General features: G+C 38.9%; 1 protein-coding gene across 1 annotated transcript in view; it reads right to left on the bottom strand.

Moving 5' to 3' along the window:
* The window catches only part of NEBL (nebulette), a 115,108-nt gene that overhangs the window by 74,881 nt on the left and 13,880 nt on the right, over positions 1-26,347 (bottom strand). Inside the window, exons 5-7 of the mRNA XM_052651053.1 lie at positions 22,622-22,732; positions 10,317-10,418; positions 9,295-9,396 (exon numbers count right to left, since the gene is read on the bottom strand). Of these exons, the coding sequence (XP_052507013.1) occupies positions 9,295-9,396; positions 10,317-10,418; positions 22,622-22,732 (315 nt within the window). The remainder of the gene's footprint in view (positions 1-9,294; positions 9,397-10,316; positions 10,419-22,621; positions 22,733-26,347) is intronic.

Genomic DNA, 26,347 nt, shown 5'->3' on the forward strand with positions numbered 1-26,347 from the left:
ACTTTTCCTCATCAACTAATTCATTTAGGAATTACCTATCTAGTGCACACTCTGCGGCACTTACTGCCCTTAAAGAGGGCTATACTGGAAGAGATTTGGGAATCGGTGGGAAACTGTCTTCAAATATTTGCAAAAACAGAAAAACAGCATTTGTTCTGCAACCAACGGTAAAGTTAGTGTTGACAGGTAGAAGCTGTAGCCAACAAGATTTCTGCCAATTATAACAGAAATTTTCTATCAGCTGCTCTGTCCGCCAGTAGAACTATCTTCTTCTTTCCTGCTCAATTACGGCTCCCTACCTCCTCCCAATGTTCACCTGAATAATTTCTACACGTCTTGCAGCTGCCCAAATGTAACTTCTTTCTGAAAGCCCTCTCTGACCTTCCAATCTAGAATACTTACAGCTGATACATTTTTGAATCACTCCACATTATGTGGTCCCTCACCATGCATTGCTGCAATTATTTGTAAAACTGTCTCTGGCTGTTGGTCTTCCCCTTAGACTCTAAGTTCAGTGAAGGCATGGGCTATATCTTTCCTGTTCACCCTTGAAAATCCAACCCCAAGGACGTAATATCTCTTCAGTAACTGTTTTGCTTGAATGAATAAATGGATGGATTATATTGAGAAAAGATTATTTCATTGAAAATCAGGACCAGGTAACTTCCATAGTGTCTCCAAATTTTTTAATAGCCTTGTAATAGATTTTTATGAAAATTTTATTCTTAAAGTTATGCCTGGGGCTATAGGCCTTAAAATTTGAATTTTAAAATGGAAATAACCTTCAGGTTATTTAAAGATTAATTATTTAAAGTGTACCATGTCCTCCATGTACTTCTAATGAGTTTAATAATCAGCAAAGTATTGTGAAATGTATCTTACCCTAAACTTCAGAACTCTGCGTTATCTGATTCAAAAGGTAACTAAAGAACAAGAACGCAAGAGTTTCCCTCATTAATTAACCAAAAAGTAAAATAACTGAATTCCATAAAAAATACATTTACCAGACACTGACACTCAACTGTTTCTTATCATGCTATAAGGTTTGCATATAAATGAACTAACAAAATAGCCAAATAGTTCAAACAGGTCCTATCCACTCACCTTCTGACTGGTCCACCCACTCACTACACATACACAGAACATTCTATCTTACTATCAATCCACGGTTCACACATCTAAGTGTCCACCTGTTTACATACACTCACATCTCCTAAGAGATCAGGATGCTTTCCTTTCATTATAACGGCTGACTCAACCATGGAACATGGTATTTTTCCTTCTGGTTTCAAGACCACTTGAGACAAGAGGAAACAGGTGTTGGGTGCCTTTGCTATGACTTCCCTGGTGGCTCAGACAGTAAAGCATCTGCCTACAGTGCGGGAGACCCAGGTTCAATCCCTGGGTCAGCAACATCCTCTGGAGAAGGAAATGGCAACCCACTCCAGTACTCTTGCCTAGAACTATGGTTTTAGGCACAATGTTACCCCTTACATATAAATCAATCACTTTGGAAACAAACAAAAAGTTCCACCTATGACTGATTTTACTCATATTATAAATATCATGTCCAATGGTCCTGATCTACCAACTTTTTGAAAACTGCAGGGTAGGCAAATGGGATGAAACTTAAAACTTTAGTAAGGAAGTTTCACAGACTTAGCAGAACTTTCAGAGGTTCAAACTAGGAGAAAACACTAGAATTGCTCAACCGCAATGACTGAATTTAACCTGCTGCTGCTAAGTCACTTCAGTCGTGTCCGACTCTGTGCGACCCCACAGACGGCAGCCCACCTAACTGCATCCAGGCAGGGCTGTGTTTAAATGGCTAAAGTCTGATTTCCCAACTCAGTAGTTCAAAGCTTTCAGCACCAAGGCGTACTGGGCTTCATGGCATCACCTATGGCTCAGATTCACAAAGGGCCAGCAGAGCAGAAAGAGAGCAGCCCCTGAATGAAAGCATTTCATCAGAGCCACAGAAGCAAACGATAGGAAAGAAATGGGAACCTGGATCACTTAATTACCAGCGAAAATGAAAAGTAAACAATAACACAATGCCACACATCCATGGGAGCAACTGCCTCCAATTTTGGATGAAACTGAACTAAAGGCTGCTGAGAAGGAGAGTAAAAACATATTTTCACATAGAAAAAATAATCATCATAAAATCAGTGTGTCCAAGTTTGAATTTTACACAAAATATACCCTGACCTAATTTTCATGACAAAATAATATTTTACTGACTTTGTATCAAATGTGAATGATCTAGAGAAATGTGTTTAATCAGTCTCTACATATTTCTTGAAAGCCTAATCTGTGCCATTAATGCCATTAAACTCTGTCCCCACAGAGCCTGTTGAGTGGTAGTGAAGCAGATATTAAATACACACAAATATGACTAATACACACTGTTAAGAACTATAAAGAAAAGCAGAATAAAGAGGAATAGAGCAATATAATTTAAATCAGCAAGTTAAGGATGTGACATTTAAACCAAAAGTTTGGGGGAAGGAGGTTGGAAGGGTGTGTGCTTGCCCAGAATGGGAGATCCTTCAAGCCAATTAATACCCTTTACAATTGAAGGACAATACTTATTATTCAGCTTTAACAGCAATCTAAGAAGTAATGTTTAGGTTTAAAACCCACTCTTTTAAATACATCACATGCAATTTTAGAACAAGTACTAATTATTATAAATATAAAATTTTCTCTGATATTATAAAACTAAAGGTATTTCATTCACCACAAAAACATATTTCAATTCATAAATTAAGATGATAAATGAATATGTTAACAAAACAACCACTCAGAAGAATTTTTTTTAAGATGATTACTTCAATAAATACTGCCCTAATACTTAAGATACTTGTAAATATATCTCTTTATCTTGGCAGATGAGATTTCACTTTTACTGTTTACTGATTTTCTTTTCATTACTTGGCCATTCTTTTATGTTCCCCCTAGACTTTAAAAAGGGAAAGTTTACAACTACGGAAGCAAAGCTATTGAACAAGTTAACAGAGCAGTGAGTTTTGTTTCCATTCATTACCTTTTCTGGATTCAGTCCCACAGAGCTCAGTTTCCAGATAAATGGGAGAATTGTGCCCTCTCGCTTTCTCCTTGTGTCTTGTCATCAGGGTGTCTTATCTCTCCACACCACAGGCACTGTCCATCATCGCCTACTCTCTCACAATCCTGTCTCGCCCTTTCCCCCTGGCATCCTGCATTCTGCCCCTAGCTTCCCAGCTTACTACATTCCTAAAGTATTTCCCTTCTGCATATTTGCTTGCCTTTGTGTGCGCCTGTATTCATTATCTGTCATTAGTTTAGGAGCAAGAGAATACATGATCTTCAAAGTTGTCAATGAAAATAAGAAGCTACACTTTCTGCCACTGCTTTTCATCAACACACCTGAAAATACAAAAGATCATACTGAGTTCATTCCAGAAGTTCTGAATATTCATCTGCCCAGTTTCTCCCTTTTCTGATGAGTTTATACACCATGAGATCAGCAAAAAGTTCACTAAAAAACGAAGATGACAGATACAATGTAACTTGCAAATTAAAATCTGCTTAAATATCTGATCATTCAGCTGTTAAATAATTTGAGATTTTTTTTTTTAAGTCTGCCTATAAAAAAAGTGTGAGCATGCTCAGTCAGTTCAGTCGTGTCTGACTGTGTGACCACACGGACCTTAGCCCACCAGGCTCCTCTGTCCATGGAATTTCCCAGGCAAGAATACTGGAGTGGGTTGCCATTTCCTTCTCCAGGGAACTGTCCCAACCCAGGGATCAAACCCAAATCTCCTGCATTGGCAGGCAAATTCTTTACCACTAAGCCACCTGAGCTACCCTTCGTCTGAGGTCAGGGGCGGCGCCCAGGAGGAGGTACCCATCGCCTTAGGCCAGGGACGACGGCCGGGAGGAGCTACTCCATGTCCAAGGAGCGGTGGCTGCGCGGGCGCAGGAGGGGCTAGAGGATCTACGCCACGTCGAAGGTCAGGAGGGGCGGCGGTGAGGAGACACCCCTCATCCAAGGTAAGGAGCAGCAGCTGCACTGTGCTGGAGCAGCTGTGAAGACATACCCCACATCCAAGGTAAGAGAAACCCAAGTAAGACAGTAGATGTTGCAAGAGGGCATCAGAGGGCAGACACACTGAAACCATACTCACAGAAAACTAGTCAATCTGATCACACTAGGACCACAGCCTTGTCTAACTCAAGGAAACTAAGCCATGCCGTGTGAGGCCACCCAGGATGGACGGGTCCTGGTGGAGAGGTCTGACAGAATTTGGTCCACCGGAGAAGGGAATGGCAAACCACTTCCGTATTCTTGCCTTGAGAACCCTATGAACAGTATGAAAAGGCAAAATGATAGGATACTGAAAGAGGAACTCCCCAGGTCAGTAGGTGCCCAATATGCTACTGGAGATCAGTGGAGAAATAACTCCAGAAAGAATGAAGGGATGGAGCCAAAGCAAAAACAATAACCAGTTGTGGATGTGACTGGTGATAGAAGCAAGGTCCGATGCTGTAAAGAGCAATATCGCATTCAGGTCCATGAATCAAGGCAAATTGGAAGTGGTCAAACAGGAGATGGCAAGAGTGAACGTCAACATTCTAGGCATCAGCGAACTAAAATGGACTGGAATGGGTGAATTTAACTCAGATGACCATTATAAAGGAATCCCTCAGAAGAAATGGAGTAGCCATCATGGTCAACAAAAGAGTCCAAAATGCACTACTTGGATGCAATCTCAAAAATGACAGAATGATCTCTGTTGGTCTCCAAGGCAAACCATTCAATATCACGGTTATCCAAGTCTATGCCCCAACCAGTAACACTGAAGAAGCTGGAGTTGAACAGTTCTATGAAGACCTACAAGACCTTGTAGAACTAACACCCAAAAAAGATGTCCTTTTCATTATAAGGGACTGGAATGCAAAAGTAGGAAGTCAAGAAACACCTGGAGTAACAGGCAAATTTGGCCTTGGAATACAGAATGAAGCAGGGCAAAGACTAATAGAGTTTTGTCAAGAAATGCACTGGTTGTAGCAAACACCCTCTTCCAACAACACAAGAGAAGACTCTACACATGGACATCACCAGATGGTCAACACTGAAATCAGATTGATTATATTCTTTGCAGCCAAAGATGGAGAAGCTCTATACAGTCAACAAAAACAAGACCAGGAGCTGACTGTGGCTCAGATCATGAACTCCTTATTGCCAAATTCAGACTGAAATTGAAGAAAGTAGGGAAAACCACTAGACCATTCAAGTATGACCTAAATCAAATCCCTTATGATTATACAGTGGAAGTGAGAAATAGATTTAAGGGACTAGATCTGACAGATGGAGTGCCTGATGAACTATGGACGGAGGTTCGTGACACTGTACAGGAGACAGGGATCAAGACCATCCCCATGGAAAAGAAATGCAAAAAGCAAAATGGCTGTCTGGGGAGGTCTTACAAATAGCTGTGAAAAGAGAGGTGAAAAACAAAGGAGAAAAGGAAAGATAAAAGCATCTGAATGCAGAGTTCCAAGGAATAGCAAGGATCGCTTCCTCAGCGATCAATGCAAAGAAATAGAGGAAAAGAACAGAGTGGAAAAGACTAGAGATTTCTGCAAGAAAATTAGAGATACCAAGGGAACATTTCATGCAAAGGTGGGCTCGATAAAGGACAAAAATGGTATGGACCTAACAGAAGCAGAAGATATTAGGAAGAGGTGGCAAGAATTCACAGAACAACTGCACAAAAAAGATATTCACGACCCAGATAATCACGATGGTGTGATCACTCACCTAGAACCAGACATCCTGGAATGTGAAGTCAAGTGGGCCTTAGAAAGCATCACTATGAACAAAGCTAGTGCAGGTGATGGAATTCCAGTTGAGCTATTTCAAATCCTGAAAGATGATGCTATGAAAGTGCTGCACTCAATATGCCAGAAAATTTGGAAAACTCAGCAGTGGCCACAGGACTGGAAAAGGTCAATTTTCATTCCAATTCCTAAGAGAGACAATGCCAAAGAATGCTCAAACTACCACACAATTGCACTCATCTCACATGCTAGTAAAGTAATGCTCAAAATTCTCCAAGCCAGGTTTCAGCAGTACATGAACCGTGAACTTCCAGATGTTCAAGCTGGTTTTAGAAAAGGCAGAGGAACCAGAGATCCAATTGCCAACATCCGCTGGATCATCGAAAAAGCAAGAGAGTTCCAGAAAAACATCTATTGTGCTTTATTGACTATGCCAAAGCCTTTGACTGTGTGGATCACAAGAAACTGTGGAAAATTCTGAAAGAGATGGGAATACCAGACCACCTGACCTGCCTCCTGAGAAACCTATATGCAGGTCAGGAAGCAACAGTCAGAACTGGACATGGAACAACAGACTGGTTCCAAATAGGAAAAGGAGTATGTCAAGGCTGTATATTGTCACCCTGCTTATTTAACTTGTATGCAGAGTACATCATGAGAAACGTTGGGCTGGAAGAAGCACAAGCTGGAATCAAGATTGCCGGGAGAAGTATCAGTAACATCAGATATGCAGATGACACCACCCTTTTGGCAGAAAGTGAAGAAGAACTAAAAAGCCTCTTGATGAAAGTGAAAGAGGAGAGTGAAAAAGTTGGCTTAAAGCTCAACATTCAGAAAATGAAGATCCCATCACTGGTCCCATCACTTCATGGGAAATAGATGGGGAAACAGTGGAAACAGTGTCAGACTTTATTTTGGGGGGCTCTGAAATCACTGCAGATGGTGACTGCAGCCATGAAATAAAAAGATGCTCACTCCTTGGAAGAAAAGTTATGACCAACCTAGACAGCATATTCAAAAGCAGAGACATTCCTTTGCCAACTAAGGTCCGTCTAGTCAAGGCTATGGTTTTTCCAGTGGTCATGTATGGATGTGAGAGTTGGACTGTGAAGAAAGCTGAGCTCTGAAGAATTGATGCTTTTGAACTTTGGTGTTGGAGAAGACTCCTGAGAGTCCCTTGGACTGCAAGGAGATCCAACCAGTCCATCCTAAAGGAGATCAGTCCTGGGTGTTCTTTGGAAGGACTGATGCTAAAGCTGAAACTCCAGTACTTTGGCCACCTCCTGTGACGAGTTGACTCATTGCAAAAGACTCTGATGTTGGGAGGGATTGGGGGCAGGAGGAAAAGGTGACGACAGAGGATGAGCTGGCTGGATGGCATCACCGACTCGATGGATGTGAGTTTGAGTGAACTCCAGGTGTTGGTGATGGACAGGGAGGCCTGGTGTGCTGCAATTCATGGGGTTGCAAAGAGTCGGACACGACTGAGCGACTGAACTGAACTGACCCACCTGGGATGCCGCTAAAACTTTTTCTAAGGACTCTCAAATAAGACTGTGAAGAAAAAAATTTAAGACTGAAATCTAAGGGCCAGTCTTACTACACTTCATTTTGTGCATGAATTCATTTAAAAAAAAAAAAAAAGCAGAGTGGGAAATTCTTCTGGATAACTATGGTAAAATTATTCCCAGGAAATGATGCAGTGTTTCTATGGATCAGGCAGTATTTTAACTTGCTCACAGTAGTTCATTTAATCCTCACCACAACCCTAAGAAGCAGTACTGCTCCATGTCATTTTACAGGTCAGGAAACTGCAGATGGAGAAATTAAGCCACCTGTCCAAAGTCACTTGATGAGCCAGCAGCAAAACCAGGAGCTCAGGGGTCCAGCTCCACAGCCCTTTTATTAATTACCCAGCCAAGCTGCACAGCTTTTCTATATCACCAATAGACCTTGGTGCCCCCAGAAAAGGCTGAAATCCTGTCAGACAATCTAAAGCGATACCAGAAGACCTACCTACCAGGTATGTGTCAACACCCACTTCAGCAAGCGTTGTCTGGACTGAGAAAAGCTCAGAATCACAGCCCTTCTCAGGCCCTCCAGAGCTAAGAACACAGCAGGTCTTCTCAATTGTCCAGATACTATTTTATGTTCTTCAGTTAGATTTTATAGCTCTCCTCATTTACGTTTCTCCGTTTTGAAATGTAACCCAATAAAGACATTTGCAACTTGAAGAAAGGACATTTTCAAAGTTGAAAACACTATATACATGCATAAAAACTACTGTTTGCTGTCATTGTTGACTTTACAAATGTTACCTTTTTCCATTAAAAGAAGTGTTAATTTTTATATAGTCAAGCCTGTCTAATTATTCTTTTGGAGCTTCTGGATCTCCAATTTTAAGAATAACTCAGGTTATCCCTCTGTATAGACCACATATATCCCTATGTGGTATATACAGTGTCCTGGATTTTCTTTTAAGATTTTAAAATTATTTTTTTGTTTACATTCATATCTTTAATCCATCTGGAATTTATTTTGTAGATGGTTTAAGATTCAGGTCCAATTTTATTTTTACCCTGAAGGATGGCCAGTTATGTCAGCACCATTTATTAACTAATATAACTTTTTCCCACTGACTTAAGTCAAAACTTTTATCATATATTAAATTCTTATACACGTTAGAGTCTATTTCAGGATTCCCTAGTCTAACCTACTGATTATTTTATCTCTTATATATCAATTCCATATTGATTTAATTTCAGTGGTTTTATACTATGTTATAGTAACTCACAATGTAAGTTCCCCTTCACTGGTCTTTAATACTTTTGAAGGCTACTTTCAGGCATTTCCTTGCCATTCAAACTCTAAGATCATTTATCCATACTTCAAAAAAATTACTGGATTCTAATTGAAATTGCATGATATTTAAGTATTAATTTGGGGAAAGTTGTAATTTTTATCTATTGACATGTTCAGCCAAATGTCTGTACACTTCTTCAGATCCTTTTAATGATTTCAATGTTTTCTTTATTGTCATTACTTAGTTTCAAATGTGTGATTAAAGACTTAAACATTGAGAAAATTGTCATTTTTCTTACTAAGTTAAAAATTCTGTTTATGAACATATAGATAGAAATTTAATTATTTATCTAAGCTAATCTAATTGATATGACTATTGCTAAGTTTCAGAAATTCTAGGAAATGTGACAAAATGGCTGAACTCATTGGAAAAAGCTAGAATTTGAGCCAGAAGAAAAGAACACTTAGTTTCATGCTCAAAACGACATATTTTATCCCTTAGTGAAATTTACAATTATTGTAATCCTATCTGATATGGTTACAGGAACATTATCTTCGTATATTCTTGCCATTAAAGACATTATCTAAAGTAAAATATTTTTCAGTGCTGCTAGAAACAAAATCTCTGAATAAAATCATTGTGAAATATCGCTAGATTCTTACTTGACTAGAAAGTTTAGAAGCTTCCACAGCATGTTCAAAATCTGGTCTTCCAATTACAGCAGGCTCTTTATTCATTACTCCTTGCCCTTTCTTGTATTCAGCCTAAAATGAATAAGAAAATGTCAGATATTTTTATTTTCCAGTGAAAAATTACACTGACAATAGCCAAAATAAAATTAATAGACCGTCAGCCCATAAAAAAATATTCCTGACAACTCACCAAATTCTAAAATGCTGACTGCTAAGGAGAAACTGATTTTATAAAAACAATGGTTTTTTGTAGTAAAATAATCACTAAGTTTGAGTCTGTGAATCTAGTCACCATCATCATTGTGTTTATTATATCCAGGAGGAATTTCTAGATAATTAAGACCCCACATTCTGCATACATATGTCTTTTATGTTTAGTCTTAGTAACTGATCTAAACCCATCTGGTTAACATGCAGCTGAATTTAGTAAATAATTATTGCTTTTTTAAGATGAGTACAGCCTATGCTACTTAATCATTTGGTTCAAGTTAAGTCATCATTTTTTAACCAGAATGTAAGATACGTTTAAGTAAAATGGTATTTGCCAAGACGGATGTCTTAGGGAAGAGAAAAAGAGCCATGGTGCACAAGAAATGTGCATGGGTAAATGCGGACTAACAAGAACCGCACAATTAACAGCAACAAGATGGAAAACGGGCCAAAGTGAAGTTCTCTGGGACAAGATGAGAGGTAATTATGGGACCAGATGAATGACAAACTTGACTCTCAGGCTGAAACACGTGAATGTTATCTTAGGCCTGAGCAGTATTTTTTTTTAAGTATTACAACACAAGCCATAGTCAAGTTTGATCAATTTATGCACATATCTAAATAATTTACACAAAGAGATAATTCTGATAAAAAATTGAGACGTCATTAATTCAGATTGATAGATTTCACTAATTAAATTAATCACCCAACTACCAAAGCCATGCTTTGTCTTCCACCAAAATAAGAAATCAATTCTGCTCAAAATAAGAAAGAGAGATTACATCGCTTATGATCTTGGAGATCTGTGTTGCCATCTTGATGTCTGGTCTGTCAAGCTCTGCTTTATACATGTGGGTGTCCTGTACATCTTTTCTATAAAAAATCTGATGGAAGAGACAGTTTTGATTGAAAAAAAGAAAAAGGAAATGAGTAATGTCATACAGCTGCTAGTTTTAATGTCCCTAATGTAATTTATCCTCACCATAATCATCTAAGAAAGTCACTGATCATAACTTTAAAAAAATTTTTATTATGTGCAACATTTATTTGGATAACTATATTCTCTTTTTACTATACCAATGACTCATTGACATTACTGCATATGAACTGAATTCATACAACATAAAAAATATAATTCCAATACCATGGCACAAAACCAAGCTTGTAGGATTTTACGTACACTACCCTTAAAAGCATGTCATTATGGATAAATGTATATAGGCATATTCACATACAGAGTATCCTCAATCAAGGTCATTAACTTGTCAATCACACAGTCTTGAGTCCCAATGATTACAGGATAAGCTCCAGTACACAAATATAGAAAGTCATTTCCTGGGGTGAGGGTGTGTGAAACTCCGGATCTCTACCTTGAACACTCCCAGCCACACCTTTCCCCTCCTTTCCTGATTGGACTTTTCAAATGCCCCTATCTGGGAGGCCTAGTGATGGGTGCTAATAATTTTATTCCAGTAAATATCATTGCAATGACTTGATCCTCCAATAACAAAAGGATTCACATTAAGAAATAGCCGTCAAAAAAAAGAAAAGAAATAGCTGTCCTCTGAATGCACATTAGACACAATCAAACCAAAGTATAGAGAACAGAGATTTAAAGAGAAATATATATATATATTTTGCAAATATGCTTCAGGTGACAGTTGTCATTCAGAATAACTTGACTGACAAATGGGAGGAGAGACCAGAAGCCAACTCATAACCCCTAATGGGCAACATCTCACTGTCTACCTGCTTCTCTATTTCCTGAGACCAGTCATGAACTGAAAAGATGAAGCTCTATTTGGCAAATTCACCAGTGGGTGGGCTGGTCAACTTGTCCATTACATTAGATTTTATTACATTTATAATGCAAAGCATGTAGTAATGGTCATTTTCAAAACCTGTCTTCACTTTTTCAAGACATAAAAGATAGAACACAGAAATGTACAACTGAACATTTATAAAGAATGCACAATTAATTGCATTTATACAAAATAGGTGTTTCTTTTTCTTTTCTCTTTTCTTTTGGCTGTACTGTGCAGCTTGTGGGATCTTGGGATCTTAGTCCCCAGACCAGGGATTGAACCCGCTCCTTTGAAGTGAAAGCTTGGAGTCCTAAGGAATTCCCACAAATTTCCCAAAACATAATCCTTTTTATTTTTTTATGTTTTTAATTTTAAAATCTTTAATTCTTACATGTGTTCCCAAACATGAACCCCCCTCCCACCTCCCTCCCTATAACATCTCTGTGGGTCATCCCCATGCACCAGCCCCAAGCATGCTGTATCTTGCGTCAGACATAGACTGGCAATTCAATTCTTACATGATAGTATACATGATAGAATGCCATTCTCCCAAATCATCCCACCCTCTCCCTCTCCCTCTGAGTCCAAAAGTCCGTTATACACAGCTGTGTCTTTTTTCCTGTCTTGCATACAGGGTCGTCACTGCCATCTTTCTAAATTCCATATATATGTGTTAGTATACTGTATTGGTGTTTTTCTTTCTGGCTTACTTCACTCTGTATAATCGGCTCCAGTTTCATCCATCTCATCAGAACTGATTCAAATGAATTCTTTTTAACGGCTGAGTAATACTCCATTGTGTATATGTACCACAGCTTTCTTATCCATTCGTCTGCTGATGGACATCTAGGTTGTTTCCATGTCCTGGCTATTATAAACAGTGCTGCGATGAACATTGGGGTACATGTGTCTCTTTCAATTCTGGTTTCCTCGGTGTGTATGCCCAGCAGTGGGATTGCTGGGTCATAAGGTAGTTCTATTTGCAATTTTTTAAGGAATCTCCACACTGTTCTCCATAGTGGCTGTACTAGTTTGCATTCCCACCAACAGTGTAGGAGGGTTCCCTTTTTAATTTTTGGCTGCATCACACAGTTTGCTGGATCTTAGCTCCCTGACCAGGGATTGAACCCTCCTACAGTGGAAGCATGGAGTCTTAACCACTGGACCTCTAGGAAATTCTTCAAAACAAGTACTTCTAATGTTGCCTACAAACTTTCTGCAATAGCATCATTTAGAGTACTTATTAAAAATTTAGATTCCTGAGGTCCATCCTCAATTCTCTGTAATATAATTTTGCTAAATGGGGCCCAAAAATCTGCATTTTAATGAATTCCCCAGTTGACCACTAAAAATCAGTGTTCTAGATAATAGTAATGTATCTTGTTATAACCCTACAGTGTTAAAAAAAAAATGTACTTTTTTACTTCTTTAAAAAATAATATCAAGTATAAGGAATGATAATGTGTTAATACTTCCATAGGCTCCCTAATGCATTATATTATTTTATTTCAATGAAGCATGTCTATACACTTCTATTTAAGATCTTGCATTGGCTTCACCATTGACTAAACTATGTTTATAATCATGAACCTGTCTGACAAGTGAACAGAGCTTAAATATAATCAGCATAATTTTGGCAAGAACAGCTGTTTTCTTCACTGCTTCTATTTTCATAGGCTTAGCAAGCAATTTTAAGTCAGTTTTGTGTGCACAGGTAGCAAAAGATATAAGCTGAAAACTGAGTTATTTGGTTGGGTAAATTTAAAATCTTCAGGGATTTAAAATAAGCCAATTTTGATTGGTTTCAAAAAGCAACACACTCATTTACAAATGATGGCCAATCAACCTCAGGCTGCCCAGAGTTAAACACAAGCTGTGTAAACAAAAACGGACTCTCAGGTGAAAACAAACCAAAATTACTACCCACCTACAAGACTGTTTCTAAGTTACTACATTCAGATGAAAGCCATAGGGGGGAATGTCTTTTTGTCTACAAAAGAATGAGTGTAAAAATGGAAACCCTTACTTTTTGAAAAGAGCTGCAACCTCTCAGAAATCTATGCTTTACACGGGTTTCCTAATTATATGCTGTTCAGCCTAATGACTGCGTGGAGTGAGGTGAACAGCACAGAGGCGGCAGGACTGGGACAATGAATGGGGCCCCACCATCCATGTAAATTGCAAATTAGAGGCCGGCATATGTGACTCAAAACAAATATTAAGATTGACATGAGCTGTACATTCAAACAAGCGGACACCATGAAGCCACACAGGAGAAAAGCCCAGGGGCCTGGTCACTACAGATCTCCCAGGATACCAAGGCTTGGGGAACAGCGGCTGATGCTGAGGCGCACAGAGCCACAGGCTCCTGCTCTGTGCTCCCTGCAAGGATGTCTGAACAGGGGTGGTGCAGAGACAATGTGCCCTGAGCAGACTACTCGCCTTCCTCCACCTCACCTGTGACTTAGGGCTGAGGGAAACTCATCTGACATTTCTCAAATGTCTGCACTATGCATTTTCTCCCTTCTTCAGCCCATCCGAACCAGGAAAGAATAAAAATGTTATGCAGAAGAATATGTGTGTGTGTGTGTGTGTGTGTGTGTGTATCAGAATATATATATATTCAGTTTTATATGAAATATATATGTATATACATATATTTTATATATAATATATATGTATATATATACATATGTGTGTGTGTGTGTGTGTATATATATATATATATATTCTGAAGAATCTAAACCCTAAATGCAGTGTTTTCTGAATAATCAAACCTTAAATGCTCATGAATTGGAACAATGGATGCGCTCCTGTTCTCCAGCAGTCTTCTCATGGCAAAATGGTGTTCTATATAAAACTGCTTTGAATAAGAAGAAAGATAGGGGTTCCTAAAAGTCATCAACCCAGGACAGGTGCAGGCCTGAGGGCCTATGATTTATTTTACCTTGTTTTACTTAATGTTTTGTTCCCTATCGTGTCCTCAGAGGACAAGAGAGAATGAAAAACATGGCAGAGGGAGGAGCAATGAAAGGGGAGGGGGCAAAGAGGGAAGGAAGAAGATGGGAAAAGGAGGAGAAATAAGAAGTCATTTTAGGCAGTTTATGATGTGAGTGAGTGAAAGTCACTGACTCTTTGCGACCCCATGGTCTACACAGTCCATAGAATTCTCCAGGCCAGAATCGTCGAGTGGATAGCCTTTCCCTTCTCCAAGGGATCTTCCCAACCTGGGGATCGAACCCAGGTCTCCCGCATTGCAGGCAGATTCTTTACCCACTGAGCCACAGGGAAGCCCTGTTTATTATGTACCAGGTACATATTAAGGACTTCACATTCACTGCCTCACTCACACATTTCTTAAATGAATGACTCATAAGGATTTATATTCATTAAACCCAAGTTGCCTTTATTACTCTATTTCAAATTTTTTTCTTAATTTAAGCTAGTTATTCTCACTAATGAACATTAGACTAATTCTAATAAGTTCCACAAAGGAAACAAATGGACTTTTAATGAACACTGCACTAAACCAACCAAATGATTTTAGGGAAAATTATATCTCAATAATACTTTAGTCTGTTCCCAGGAGGAAAATGTATATTTCTCCATTTCTTTAAATCTCTTATTATAACTTTCAGTGAAGTTTCATCCTTATCTTCTATAGGTCCTATATAGGTTAAAACACAACAATTATGACATTAATATCACATTTATACATTTAGTTTGTACTCAAGATAAACTGCTGTATATTTTGGCAGTATGTAATACTTTCAAAAAGACCAACTATGGTTTCTTCCTCAGGAGCACCTAGAATTATTACTTTACATGCTTGATCTCTTTCTCTTGCCTTTTTTTTCCCCCAGTGAATTCACTTCTTTGCCCATTTCTATGAATCTGTATCATTTTCCTAAATTACTCCTTTGTTCCTTTGTAGTGGACATGTGTTCTTTATTTTTCTTTTAACCCACCTTTTGTTGTTGTTTTAATCACTAAGTCATCTCCAACTCTTTGCGACCGCATGGGCCGTAGCCCACTGGTCTCCTCAGTCCATGGAATTTCTCCAGGCAAGAATGCTGGAGTGGGTTACCAGTTCCTTCTCCAGAGGATCTTCCTGCCCAAGGAATCGAACCCTCATCTCCTGCATTGCAGGTGAATTCATTACCACTGGGAAACCCAAAAATCTTCCAGGTACTTTTTATTTGGAAACTGTCCCTGCCTTCTTCCCTCCATGTTATTTGGTGAGGCTATCAGAAGCAGCCTTCCTTTCTGGTGACAGGAGTGGCCATGTGACAGGCTATCCAACCAGATACCCCAACCCTTTGGAAACTATGATTAAACAGAGGGCAGACACATAAACAAGCAAGGTCAGAGTCACTGATGGATCTGAGGCTGGGGGACAAACAACTGCTGTCCTTTCTTCTGGGATTGGCCACAGTGAAGATGATTTAGTTTTGGAATTATCAGCCTTGAGACCAGCTAGACAGATTTGATCTGCAAATGAAGTCATGGGAAGGAAGAAGAACCAAAAGATAGAGAAAGGGGGTCCTCGTGACACTGTAGAGCCTAGGAGCCAGTTATGCCTGAAGGTAGCTTTATGCAAACCAATAAATTCTCATTTTTCACTTGAGCTAATGTGAGATGGATTTCTGTTACTGAATCTACAAACTCTAAATGTAGCCTCCATTTCATATGTTTTTCTGCAATGTCAAATCTATTCTTTATTGCCTCCAATAGAGATTTTAATTCTATCACCTGAAGCTAATACAATATTGATCAATCAATTATAGTTAAATTTAAAAAATTTTTAATTCTATCGAAATCTGTCCTGGAATTTCTTCCTTATATTACCATGTTCACTTTCCCTCTCAGCTTGCATTTTCATCTCATTTTACTGTCCTTTAATCTCGGTTTATTCCCCCCAATAGTCTTTCTACTTTTATTTCGTAAGGCCAGCTCTTTTGCATGTTCCTTACATTCACGCAGGGTATGTGCCAGGTACTGTAGTTCTGCACACTTTAAACACATGAATTTAGTAAATCTTCACCCCACCATTGTTGTGCCAGCCTGTACTCAACTCAGCTCCGTCAACACTCCTGCCCAAAGCTGGAACTAGTTATCCAGAAAAATCTTCTTTTTGTATCATTCTTGGTTGGACTTGGCCAATAAGAGAAACTTTCAATTAGATATTGAAAATGAAGCAAAATGGATGCCTTTATTATCCATGTACAGCCAGACTGAGCACTGAGCAAAGGACTCCCAGTGACTCTGCAGCGAGCTTTTCATGTTTTGACAACAGTGATCTGAGATTCTTCAATAGGTGAGTTAACAAACTAGAAAAAAGCCAACCCTCCACCATGATGGTCCTTAGTGAAATGCAATTACTTAGAGATGTGAAGACTGAGAACTGAGGGATGGCAGGCAGCATGGAAACCACAGACAGACACCTGTGGAGCCAAGGGCAATGTGAGCAGATAGAGTAAAAGAAATCAAATCCAACTGACCCCAAACTTATTCATTCCTTTTACTACTCTGGTGAAAGTTAAAACAATTCTTGGTGAGAAGAAACTGCTGGATAGGATAGTTTGTAGGACAGAAGTGAATAGTATGATCTGTATTTAGTCATAATCTCAAAACACCAGTTTAGTCATCCTCAAGAAATTCTTTTGTAGTAAACTTTCACATTAGAGAAGCACTCCAAGTGTCATTAAGCAGGCACATGGACTGGAAATTCCACCTCAATAAGGCTTATTTCTGTTTAGGTATGTCGCATGTAAAAAGCTATTAAATAATTAAGTCTTAAGCATTATTTTTAAAAGAAAATATAAATCTCTAAATATAGGTACACAGAGGATCAGATGTTCATCAGAAAACACATTTTTTTCAATTTTCTAAATGATGGAGCTTTATCATTATCGGCAGTATTATCATTGTTGATAAAAGCATTTTAGAGTTGATAAAAGTTTTCATATTTGTGATTTATTTTATCATCACCACAATCTTATGAAGAAAGCAGAATAGATATTATTAACTATTCTGCCTTCAGTTCAGTTCAGTCACTCAGTCGTGTCTGACTCTTTGCAACCCCATGAACCATGGCACGCCAGGCCTCCCTGTCCATCATCAACTCCCAGAGTCCGCCCAAACCCATGTCCATCGAGTTGGTGATGTCATCCAGCCATCTCATCCTCTGTCGTTGCCTTCTCCTCCTGCCCTCTATCTTTCCCAGCATCAGGGTCTTTTCAAATGAGTCAGCTCTCCCCATCAGGTGGCCAAAGTATTGGAGTTTCAGCTTCAACATCAGTCCCTCCAATGAACACCCAGGAATGATCTCCTTTAGGATGGACTGGTTGGATCTCCTTCAGTCCAAGGGACTCTCAAGAGTCTTCTCCAACACCACAGTTCAAAAGCATCGATTCTTCGGCGCTCAGCCTTCTTTATAGTCCAACTCTCACATCCATAAGTGACTACTGGAAAAACCACAGCCTTGACCAGATGGACCTTTGTTGGCATAGTAATGTCTCTGCTTTTGAATATGCTGTCTAGGTTGGTCATAACTTTCCTTCCAAGGAGTAAGTGTCTTTTAATTTCATGACTGCAATCACCATCTGCAGTGGTTTTGGAGCCCAAAAAAATAAAGTCTGACAGTGTTTCCACTGTTTCCTCATCTATTTCCCATGAAGTGAAGGGACCAGATGCCATAATCTTCGTTTTCTGAATGTTGAGCTTTAAGCCAACTTTTTGACTCTCCTCTTTCACTTTCATCAAGAGGCTCTTTAGCTCCTCTTCACTTTCTGCCATAAGGGTGGTGTCATCTTCATATCTGAGGTGATTGATATTTCTCCCGGCAATCTTGATTCCAGCTTGTGTTTCTTCCAGTCAGCATTTCTCATGATGTTCTCTGCATATAAGTTAAATAAGCAGGGTGACAATATACAGCCTTGACGTACTCCTTTTCCTATTTGGAACCAGTCTGTTGTTCCATGTCCAGTTCTAACTGTTGCTTCCTGACCTGCATACAGATTTCTCAGGAGGCAGGTCAGGTGTTCTGGTATTCCCATCTCTTTCAGAATTTTCCACAGTTTCTTGTGATCCACACAGTCAAAGGCTTTGGCATACTCAATAAAGCAGAAATAGATGTTTTTTTCTGGAACTCTCTTGCTTTTTCGATGATCCAGCGGATGTTGGCAATTTGATCTCTGGTTCCTCTGCCTTTTCTAAAACCAGCTTGAATATCAGGAAGTTCGCGGTTCATATATTGCTGAAGCCTTGCTTGGAGAATTTTGAGCATTACTTTACTAGCATGTGAGATGAGTGCAATTGTGCGGTAGTTTGAGCATTCTTTGGCATTGCCTTTCTTTGGGATTGGAATGAAAATTGACCTTTTCCAGTCCTGTGGCCACTGCTGAGTTTTCCAAATTTGCTGGCATATTGAGTGCAGCACTTTCACAGCATCATCTTTCAGGATTTGAAATAGCTCAACTGGAATTCCATCACCTGCACTAGCTTTGTTCATAGTGATGCTTCCTAAGGCCCACTTGACTTCACATTCTAGGATGTCTGGCTCTAGGTGAGTGATCACACCATTGTGATTATCTGGGTCGTGAAGATCTTTTTTGTACTTAGAAATGAACAAAACCTAATATACCTACTTTAATACTAAATTCTAAAAGCATTGCTTCTGTAAGTCACATCAGGGAATTACAGGATAATAAATATTTTTCCAATATTTTTTTAGTGATTTATTTATCCTTAAGATTTTTCTCTTTCTGATGGAATAGAAATTTTGTCTACTGATAAGTTTTTATTAATGTTAAGAAAGTACATATATCATTCTTGAAAAGAGCATTATGTCTTTGGTTTCCCCTGATGAATACCTCTTTCTTATACACATTGAATTGACTACCAATATGGTATTTTGGGAAAGCTTACCACTCTAATTTCATCACAGATCTACACAAATCACATTATTTATTAAACTTAAAATGGCAGCTAAAATTTGTTTAACTTAACTTTAGAACTACTGCTCTTCATGCCTCTGATAAGATTGATGAAAACTAATAATGTTACTGAGGTTTTCATTTCAAACCCATCTTAAGGGGAAAGTAACAGGATAGAATATCTCCAGTTTCTTTAATTACATTAGAAACATTTGGCAGGGGTACATCCTTGAAGATACAAAAAATAAAAAAAAATAAGTCAGATGAGCTGTTTTTAATCATTTTTTGATAACAGTATCAATAAGATAGGTGGTTAGATGGGTTCAGGAACCTTGTGATTATACCCTTCTGACCTAAATGCTTCTTAACATAAATTTCATATTGATTTGGCCTTCTTAGAAATCTAACCTTGTTTCATTGTTTTGAATTAACAATGATATCACCCTAAACTCTTAAATCACTCTTTAAAACTGAAGGAGGACCAAACAGAACTAGTATTTTCTGAACTGGCTCTTCAACAGAGCCCTTTACATATCATATCTAATTTATCACTTGCAAGAGCTCTCTGAGGTAGATTTCATTACCCCAATTTTACATAGAAAAAAAAAAAAAACAGATTTGGAGATACGTGTAACTTGTCCAAGGTTATCCAGGCAACATGTGGCAAAAGAAGCCTTTTATCCCTGGCCCAACTCCCAACTCCTTTTCTGACCTATGTGACAGTGGAGGATATTATGAGGAATTATTTTTTCCTGTTTCATGATCATTGAACTTGGGGGAGAAAGAAAAGACCACTGCCCCCAGAATACTCTTCACCTTGGAACTCTCAGTTATTCCGAGGTGGAAATTTAGTCGGCTAGTCACAAAGAATCTCTTCCCAGCCTGCCTATTCACATCTCCAAAGGTATAAAGGACAGTCAGCTTCTGAAAGAAAAATGATTCCATCTGGCCCATTGATCAAGGTTCTAATAAAAAGTCTGACCAGAAAGGAGGTAGAAATTAAAAGCTTTGAACTGTAATTGTGCCAGTTTCTTGGTTCTCTAACAGACATCAGAAAGTTGACTTGATTTTGGTGGAAACATGAAAAGCCAAGATGCTGACATGTATTGTTTCTAGGGAAATCAGATACACATGTGACAACACATTTTGTTTTAAATTAGTAAGTCATTAATATAGTGCAAAGAGACATTTCACATTATGAAAAGGTAATTCTGTTAGTTAAACTCTCTACAAATGAATTCCATTTTACTGAAGTTTTATGGGAGACATAGTTTTATATTTCATGGAGATGCTGTGGCCTCACCTACTGAACCAAGAGACATTCTTGCTTTCCTGTGTTTTTTAAGACCCACAGGTAAATTTCATATCATAGAGACAACAAATGTATTATTCTAAGTGATTTGACTCTAGGGGAATATCAACTACTTCACAGGTAGAACACCAATAGCATTCTCACTTTAAATCTGAGTAAACAGTCTTAAACACTTTCTAAATCCTATTATACGTACAAACTTTGCATGTAAAGGTTGAGCCGAGCAGGCAGAGGACTGTAAGTGGACACATCCTTCTCCCATAAGTGCACAGTATTGAATGGAGGAGAAAGGGACTTTCTACTCTATTCCCTCAATCCCTCAATCAAAGACCTTTTAAAAGAAAAGGCAGAGTTAAAATAATAACCTCAGCTCCATGATAAGGAACTTCTGTATTTGAATTTCCTTGAATTATAGAGTTAGATAGTGTCTCCTGAGGGTCTATAAAATGGCAGCCACCTCCCCAGACCACCATGACCACCCTCTAACCCACAGCATTTACAGAAATTCAAAGTTTCTTCAGCTCAAAACAGTGGAGGCTCAGGGTCTCAGCTTTTCTCTCCCACAAGAGCACTGGATCCATTGATCTGAAATCTAATGATAACCTATTTTGACCTATATTTTAAAAATTTCATTTAAAATCTTGACACAATAACGAGAGAGTGACCTTTAAGAGGGACTCAGCAGATTGTAACAGAAAGACTGGACTGGGGAGTTTGATTCTTCAGTCTCATTTTCTTCATCTACAAAATGGGAATCCGTACATGGATTCTGTGAGAACTGGAAATGATCAAAGACTTGGCACAGTTCCTCATGCATGGCAGTGCTCACTAAGTGGTTGTTATTACGGCTGTGATAGTCATTGTGTAAGCAGAAGTTCTTATAAAGCCTCCTGATAAAATGGCCTTGCTCGTAATTACAGACATGTAGCTTCTTCATCTCTTATCAATCTTAAACCATCTTAGAAAAGCACTTTTGGTACTGGCATATGTTTATACATTTGAATTAAAATGTAAAACCTCACTCAGTTCTTACTTAAGCATTGACCTGCAATTTAATATCAGATGACTGTTGCTATCCTACAAAGAGATGCTGCACAGCAGGGGCTCTGGAGGCACAATTCAGTAAAAGAACTAAGTGATGGGGCAGAGCCTGTGTGAGATGACAAAGATGCTTCAGGTTCTTTGCAAAGAACAGGGAGCTTCCTGACCCAATAAAGGCAAACACTTTCTTAACTGATTCTAACCCATAGAGAACCTAACAAACAGTTCCTACATTCCTTCTAGAAAGCAAAGAATTCATGATAAGTGAAAGTGAAAAGTGAAGTCACTCAGTCGTGTCCGACTCTTTGCGACCCCATGGACTGTAGCCTACCAGGCTCCTCTGTCCATAGGATTTTCCAGGATTTACTTAGTACTGGAGTGGATTAAGGAGACAAATAAGCTTCCACTGCAATTTCAGGAAAAAATATTCTCCTAGGCCCCCAAGACAGTAGTGATAGCTAATTAAACACATGAAAGTGTTGATGTACTAGCTACCTTATAGCCAAAGAAGAAATGTGCTTGATACAGGCTTGTTTCCTCTCTCTGGGCTTCTGCTTCTAAGCTGGCCATCAGGCATCTATTGTCTTCCTGCTCCTCTTGGGTCTTGTGACCGTCTGCCCCCACACACATTCCAAAAGAAATCGTAGTGGGGTTTAGTCTCCCTGGCATCCCAGTTCTTCTGCAGTTCTAGACTGGAAACCACAGGAGCACTGCCATCATGACAAGGGAGCTATAGGAAAGACTGTTGGAAACCCGATTTCCAGGTCTGCAAGAACACATTTTAAAGGCATTCTACAAGGTTCTAATAACTATTGAGAGAATAATTCAGATGTGCTTCTGAATGGACATGCAGAGATAAAGATTAAAAAAAAAGATGTAAAGTCCTTTTTGAACAGGAGTGTTGTAACATTTAAACTTGAACAACTTATCCAGTAGCCCTGACGCGAGTCAACTACAGTTTTCCAGAAAATCATGAGGAATAGCCTGCTTACATTACTCTGGTGCTTAGTGACCTCCATGGCATGTTGGATCTCAGGCGGCTCCTTCATGTGGGCATAATCCGAGACTCCTTTGGCAGCATCATGCTTCTGCCTGTAGGCAATCTGAAGAAACAAACAAATAACTGTTAGTTTCATTTGGAGGTGTATGAAATTTCTTACCCGTTAAATTTCAGTGTTTTGCTAGGATTTTACATAGTATTTGGTCAAATCTGCCTAAGCCTTTATAACAAAATAATATACACAATACTTTAATCTTTGTGCTTCTGTTTAGACTAATTCCAACTCTGTGTCACTTATTTCAAAAGTTTTTGTCCACACGCTAAAATCCCTACTTCTGTTCCTCTAGCTTAAATCTCATCTACAGTTTTGGCAAATCTTTCCACAACCAAGAGGTTTTAGGGTAATATATGTTCAAGGTTTAAATCCTGGGAAAGTAAATGACAAAACTGGGGAAACAATTGGATATTTAAAAGTGAATTGGTCATTTTTTAATTGACTTATAATTTTATGGAGGCACAACTATAATATTAAATAAACCTTATTAAAAGCCCTAACTTTTGGGAGAAAATATAATGCAAGTCTCATATATGTCAAGCCTTGTTCTCTGTTAGCAAAATAAACACCTTCGCAATGCCACCCATCACTACCACATTAAATCTGTCCCACCCCTGGTTGGAGAGAAGATGTGAGACTAATCAGAAGTACTTCAGAAGTAGAAATAACCAAACTCAAAAACAGAGTTAAAAATTAAAGAAGATCCCTAAGACAGCAAATTATCCCCTTCCAGGTAGTCTATTCCTATATTATTCTGTTTATTTCCTTCATAAGTTTAAATTACAAGTTTTCATTTTTATAAAATTACTTATTTTCTGTCTTCTCTTACTAGAATGCAACTAATTCACTAAATCCTTATAACCCAGAATAGTGCTTGACATAAACTGCAATAAACATTTGCTCAGTAAGTGAATAAATTAATAAATAAGTGAATAAATGAATGAGAATAAAACAAGAATAAATTAATGAATTACTTATAAATTAAAATATATGTTAAAAGTTTAATGATAAGATGTTAAATGGAATTGGAATTACTTGGTACAAAATGTGTGTGCTTAGTGCTTAGTACAACTATCCAAGTTCAAATCTCTTTTCTGACTTCCCCACCCAGGTTTTTTATTTTTTTTAACTTCCAGTGAAAGAGAACTCAACCCGGGCATCACAGTTTCTAAAGTTTGAAGGTTCTGACACAAAGTTCCTCCTTTAATGAAACTCAAATCTACCTCCCCAGCAATGCAACCATTTGGCCATACAGGAGGATTCTAGTTCACAGGACAGAACTCTAATGTGGGAACCCAGCTCTCAGTGATTTCCACTCCCAGACTATCTGTGCAGATTAAGGCACTAAACCCCTGTATACACTGCTGCTGCTGCTAACTCACTTCAGTCGTGTCCGACTCTGTGCGGAAACGGCAGCCCACCAGGCTCCCCCGTCCCTGGGATTCTCCAGGCAAGAACGCTGGAGTGGGTTGCCATTTCCTTCTCCAAGGCATGAAAGTGAAAAGTGAAAGGGAAGTCACTTAGTCGTGTCTGACTCTTAGCGACCCCATGGACTGCAGCCCACCCAGCTCCTCCATCCATGGGATTTTCCAGGCAAGAGTACTGGAGGGGGGGCCAGTGCCTTCTCCACTGTATACTCTACACACTCTCAAAAGCACAAATTCCAACTCTTCCACCTCTTTGTTAAGGTGTCCACAATATACCAGATATGGCCTGATTGGTCCTAATTAGAATTCTTCAGTTTAATCTAGGTTATCATCTCTAATGTGCTATATGCTGTTAATACATCCATGCTGCTGCTGCTGCTAAGTCGCTTCAGTCGTGTCTGATTCTGTGCGACCCCACAGATGGCAGCCCACCAGGCTCCCCCGTCCCTGGGATTCTCCAGGCAAGAACACTGGAGTAGGTTGCCATTTCCTTCTCCAACATGAAAGTGAAAAGTGCAAGTGAAGTCGCTCAGTCCTATCCGACCCTTAGCGACCCCATGGACTGTAGCCCACCAGGCTCCTCCATCCATGGGATTTTCCAGGCAAGAGTACTGGAGTGGGGTGCCATTTAGATCATGCCAATTTCCTTTTGATTACTATGTTGAGATTTCTGTCAATGAATTCCCCTAAGTCTTGTTCACTCCTGCTTAGCTCTGTTCCTATATCTGATTATTAAGCCTCCCATATAGCACCTCATGTTATTCCAGGGATAATTCATCTTGCTAGAGTCTGTTCACTGATTTAATCCATCAGGAAATCTAATTTTGATGAACATATCTTTAAAATTTTCACCAATTAATTACGTTAAACAGAAACCCATTAAGAACCTCCATTCAGGCTGAGAAAGCACATCATCTCAGTTCCATTACATTCTATAACTTGGTGGGGGGAGGAGTTTAATGGGTGGCCAAGTCTCTTAAGCCAAGGAACAACTTTTTTGAGATCTGCTATAAGTAAAAAGAACTAGCATATGCCTGTCTCCTTTCTGCTGGATACCGGGCTGATTCTGTGTTTTTAACTGTGGTATTTGTGACATTATAAACATAACCAATGCAGCTGATCGTTTTGTGGGTTATCATAGAAGTAGTGAGTCATCAAGCACAATTTTAAAGAGCACTCTTTCTTTAAAAGGCTATGTAATTTTCTACTTGCTGCATTAAAATAGTCATTTCATTTATAGCTGCTACTAAGCACCACTTCAGAATTAAGATTACATCAAATTGGAAGCAGCTGAACTTTCATTTATCATATTAATTTTCATCCTTAAAATAGCTAATGGAAACGTATGTTGAGCTAATCAATTTTCTAATAAATTTGATTTCTTAGGATGTGTCATTATTGTGTAGCATTTCCCCAGGTTAACACTGTGTTCTTCATACCTTGTGAGTTAAGGTTGCTATGGCCCTAGACACCTAACTAGGGGAAGATATTTACAGTAGTCTTATATAAACTATATGTAAATATGTTTACACAAGGAATATATACATTTATCTTATATATTTCATCTTATATGTTTATATCTCATCTCTACATATAAATGATGTATTATATTTCTGATTTGCAGTATATTTCATAACTACTATACAGGTACTGAAGTGAAAGTGGCTCAGTCATGTACAGTTTTTTGCGACTATATAGTCCATGGAATTCTCCAGGCCAGAATACTGGAGTGGGTCACCTTTCCCTTCTCCAGGGGATCCTCCCAACCCAGGGATCGAACCCAGGTATCCCCCATTGAAGGCGGATTCTTACCAGCTGAGCCACAAGGGAAACCCAAGAATACTGGAGTGGGTAGCCTATCCCTTCTCCAGCAGATCTTCCTGACGCAGGAATCTAACCGGGTTCTTTTCCAACTGAGCTATCAGGGAAGCCAATCCCATAACACAGGCAACCCTGAAGCTCCAGAAACAGGACCTCATGGCCACTGAAGATACAAACATAAGCTCTCATAAATCTTCGCCGTTCAGATGCCTGAGCAGCCTGTATCACCTCTATGATAAGGGATTATTTAGCCTCAGCGTGAGACAGCCCCTGTGAGAAGGGTCTCACCACTTCATGGCACAGTCCATCCATTTCCAGAACCTTTCTTTGTGATCTTTGTAAAATTTTTAGTGAGAGTTATCTAACAATATGTCCTCCTAAAATCTCCACATCTGTCTCTCTTTTTTTTAGGGAT

The sequence above is a fragment of the Budorcas taxicolor genome, chromosome 13 (assembly GCF_023091745.1).
Source record: "Budorcas taxicolor isolate Tak-1 chromosome 13, Takin1.1, whole genome shotgun sequence".
NCBI classification, from domain to species: domain Eukaryota; kingdom Metazoa; phylum Chordata; class Mammalia; order Artiodactyla; family Bovidae; genus Budorcas; species Budorcas taxicolor.